This window comes from Bidens hawaiensis, unplaced genomic scaffold (assembly GCF_021521415.1).
Source record: "Bidens hawaiensis isolate Kalapana, Puna unplaced genomic scaffold, B.hawaiensis_p1.1 tig00009843_1, whole genome shotgun sequence".
In the NCBI taxonomy this organism is placed as follows: domain Eukaryota; kingdom Viridiplantae; phylum Streptophyta; class Magnoliopsida; order Asterales; family Asteraceae; genus Bidens; species Bidens hawaiensis.
In genome coordinates, this window is record NW_027491738.1 from 381,911 (window position 1) to 385,614 (window position 3,704).

At 46.3% G+C, this 3,704-nt stretch overlaps 1 protein-coding gene across 1 annotated transcript; it reads right to left on the reverse strand.

The window, feature by feature from the left end:
* Positions 1–3,000: 3,000 nt before the first annotated feature.
* Positions 3,001–3,387, reverse strand: LOC143533726 (uncharacterized). The gene has a single exon (XM_077028409.1). It carries the CDS (start codon positions 3,385–3,387, stop codon positions 3,001–3,003), a length of 387 nt encoding a protein of 128 aa, XP_076884524.1.
* Between the last annotated feature and the right edge of the window lie 317 nt (positions 3,388–3,704).

Consider the following 3,704-nt stretch of genomic DNA (forward strand, 5'->3'; position numbering starts at 1 on the left):
CTGACTTTTTGTGTATGTTAGATTGACTTTCAGGTTAAGAAATGGATGCTACCGCTTGGACGTGCTGGAGACTACTCGGAACGTTGAAGGCATTTCTGGTCGAGGAATTCAAATAAAACAAATATTTTATTTAAATTTGATTTTGGACACCTATACCCGTGTTTGGGATTTTTAAATACTTACACTTTTTCCGCTGTTATTTACTCTGAACTGGTTTTAAATACAAAGAATTGTTTAGTTTTAAATTTTTGTGAAATTGTGGATGTGATTACCAACTGTAGGATTCCCGGGATTCGGGGTCTTACAGCATTGCAAAAATGTGTGCCCCTATCACTAATCAAGGCCTTGGGAGTACCAAACCGACTGAACAACCTCTTCAAGAATCCCACAACAACTCGGGCGTCATTAGTGGGAAAGGATTGAGCCTCAACCCACTTGGAAACATAGTCAATAGCCACGAGAATGTATCGGTTCCCTCGAGAAGAAGGGAACGGACCCATGAAATCAATGCCCCAAACGTCGAAAACCTCACCAACCTGAATAGGGTTTTGGGGCATCTCATTACGGGATGAGATGTTTCCAGTGTGCTGACATGCGTCACACTGCCTGACAAACTCGTGTGAGTCTTTAAAAATCGATGGCCAATAAAAACCGGAATCTAGAACTTTCCTAGCAGTGGAAGACGGACCATGGTGGCCACCAGTTAAACCCTCATGACAATACCTAAGAATCTCACGGCCCTCTTCCCTACTCACACACCTCCTCAACACTCGATCGGCTCCTACACGAAACAAATACGGTGAATCCCATATGTAGTGGCTAGCATCTGCGGAAAACTTCCACCTCTGTTGATAACTCATGCCCTTAACTACCACTCCTTCTGCTAGATAATTCGCGATGTCGGAGAACCATGGCAGACCCTCCTCTTCAGCACTAATGTACAAGACTGGCTCGCTCTCAAATCTCACTCTCACCATCATCAACGACTCATGGGGAAACCTATCCCCGATGGTGTCATCTCTAATATCCTCTCTCTTCGGATCCTCCAAACGTGACAAGTGATCCGCAACAACATTCTCCGCTCCCTTTTTATCTCTAATCTCAATATAGAACTCGGAAAGCAAGAGAATCCATCGTATCAGACGAGGTTTGGCATCTTTCTTGGCGAACAGGTATCGCAATGCCGCATGATCAGTATAAACGATGGTTTTGGACAGCACGAGATATGAACGGAATTTTTCGAATGCGAAGACCACTGCTAGAAGCTCCTTCATGGTAGTCGTGTAATTCTCCTGAGCATCATTAAGGGTCTTACTCGCGTAGTAGAGAGGATGGAAGTGCTTGTCCTTCCCCTGACCTAAAACAGCACCGACTGCAAAATCACTAGCGTCGCACATGAGCTCGAAGGGTAAGCTCCAGCCGGGTGCTACTAAGATAAGGGCGTTAAACAGCTGCCCCTTGAGAAACTCAAACACGTTCAGACAATCAGCATCAAAGTCGAATGAAATGTCCTTCTCTAGAAGGCGAGTCATGGGTCGGGTGATCTTAGAAAAATCTCTGATGATCCTACAATAAAAACTCACATGCCCGAGAAAATTACGAACGGATTTCACACTAGTCGGTGGAGGAAGTCTACTGATGGTGTCGATCTTAGCTCTATCTACCTCAATACCGTCTCGCGAAATCTTGTGCCCGAGCACAATGCCTTCAGTCACCATGAAGTGGCACTTCTCCCAGTTCAGCATCAACTTCTTCTCTATGCACCGCTTCATTATCATCTCAAGATTAGAAAGACATTGATCAAAGGAGTCCTCGTATACTGAAAAATCGTCCATGAAGACCTCCATGGAACTCTCGATCATGTCCTGGAAAATCACTACCATGCAACGCTGGAAAGTAGCCGGAGCATTACATAACCCGAAAGGCATACGTTTGTACGCGAAGGTACCGTATAGGCATGTAAAGGTGGTCTTTTCCTGATTCTCATGTGCGACTGGGATTTGGAAATAACCTGAAATTCCATCAAGGAAACAGTAGAACTGTCGTCCCGATAGACGCTCCAACATCTGATTCGATGAACGGAAGAGGAAAATGATCTTTCCTAGTAGCGTCATTAAGCCTCCTATAGTCGATGCAAACCCGCCAACCTGTGACTGTCCTAGTCGGAATAGGCTCATTACGTTCGTTAGTGACAACTGTCATCCCTCCCTTCTTAGGGACGACCTGAACGGGGCTCACCCATGAAGAATCAGAGATGGAATAAATCAGACCAGCATCGAGGAGTTTGATAACCTCCTTCTTGACCACCTCCGACATGTTAGGGTTGAGCCTCCTTTGAGATTGGATTACAGGCTTATACTCATCCTCCATGAGTATCCTGTACGTGCAAAAGTTCGGGCTGATGCCCTGAATGTCCATGACTTTCCACGCAATAACCTGTTTGTGTGCCTTGAGCACATTAACCAACCTCGACTTCTCATCATCCGTCAACTGAGAAGAAATGATGACGGGCAAATCGGCCTCACCATCCAAGAAAGCATACTCCAAATGAGGAGGTAGTTCTTTAAGCTCAAGGGACGGTGGTTCTTCAATCGATGGTCTCTCCTTTGGTCCCTCGGTGCTATCCGCAACCGTGAACACCTCGGGGTATTCAGGAGGTGAGCTAGCAAGAATGCTCAGGTCATGCTCCGGGGGAACATCGACCTCGTCCTCCTGATTGAGCAAATCTGCTCCAGAGATGTAGTCAAGACAGCGCTCGAACTGAGATATGAACGTGTCAAGAAAGTAAACGGAATCGTCTTGACTACTGGAGTTCCTCATCAATTTAACGACCTCGAAGGTGACATTTTCTCCCCTACATGAAGTGTAATTTTGCCGTCGAAGACGTCAATAAGCGCTTTAGCAGTACGCAGGAAGGGATGTCCCAAAATAAGCGGGACCTGATCGTCAGCCTCCATGTCAAGAATAACAAAATCGATGGGGGAAAACGAATTTATCGACTTAAACGAGTACGTTTTCCACGATTCCCCACGGATATTTGACCGAACGGTCGACCAAGGATAAACTCATGGGTGTTGGGACCGGCTCGCCAAGGTCTAGCTTTTTATATAGAGAATATGGCATAAGATTTATGCTAGCACCTAAATCGGCCAACGCGTAGCTCTCAGTCGAGCTGCCAAACAAACACGGGATCGTGAAGTGTCCCGGGTCTGCTAGTTTCTCCAGCAGATTGTTCTGGGCTACCGCAGAGCATCCTTCATTTAGACAAACCGTCGAAAGCCCCTCCAGCTTCTTCTTGTTAGAAAGATCTTTCAAGAATTTAGCATATTTGGGCATATGCTGGAGTGCTTCGACAAACGGAAGATTGATTTTCAACTGTTTAAACATGTCCAAGAAATGTCCATATTCCTCCACATACTTCTACCGCAGAAGACGAGCAGGATACGGAACTCGAGTAAGATCGACTTCGTGACTCTTCTTTTTTTCAATCTTCTTCTTAGCAACATTTTCCGTGGGAGACTCACCGTTTGATGCGGTACTTCCTGGGACTCGCCTCTCGTGCGTCCTCATAGGAGCCTCCAACTCTATCTCCTCGTCCACCGGCTCCTCATCATCTGCCGGCTGCTGCTCTTTATCGCCTCCTCTACCACTGTGGGTGGTCTTTAACCTGACTTTGCTCCTGCCTTGGCTGAAAGCCCTGAGCA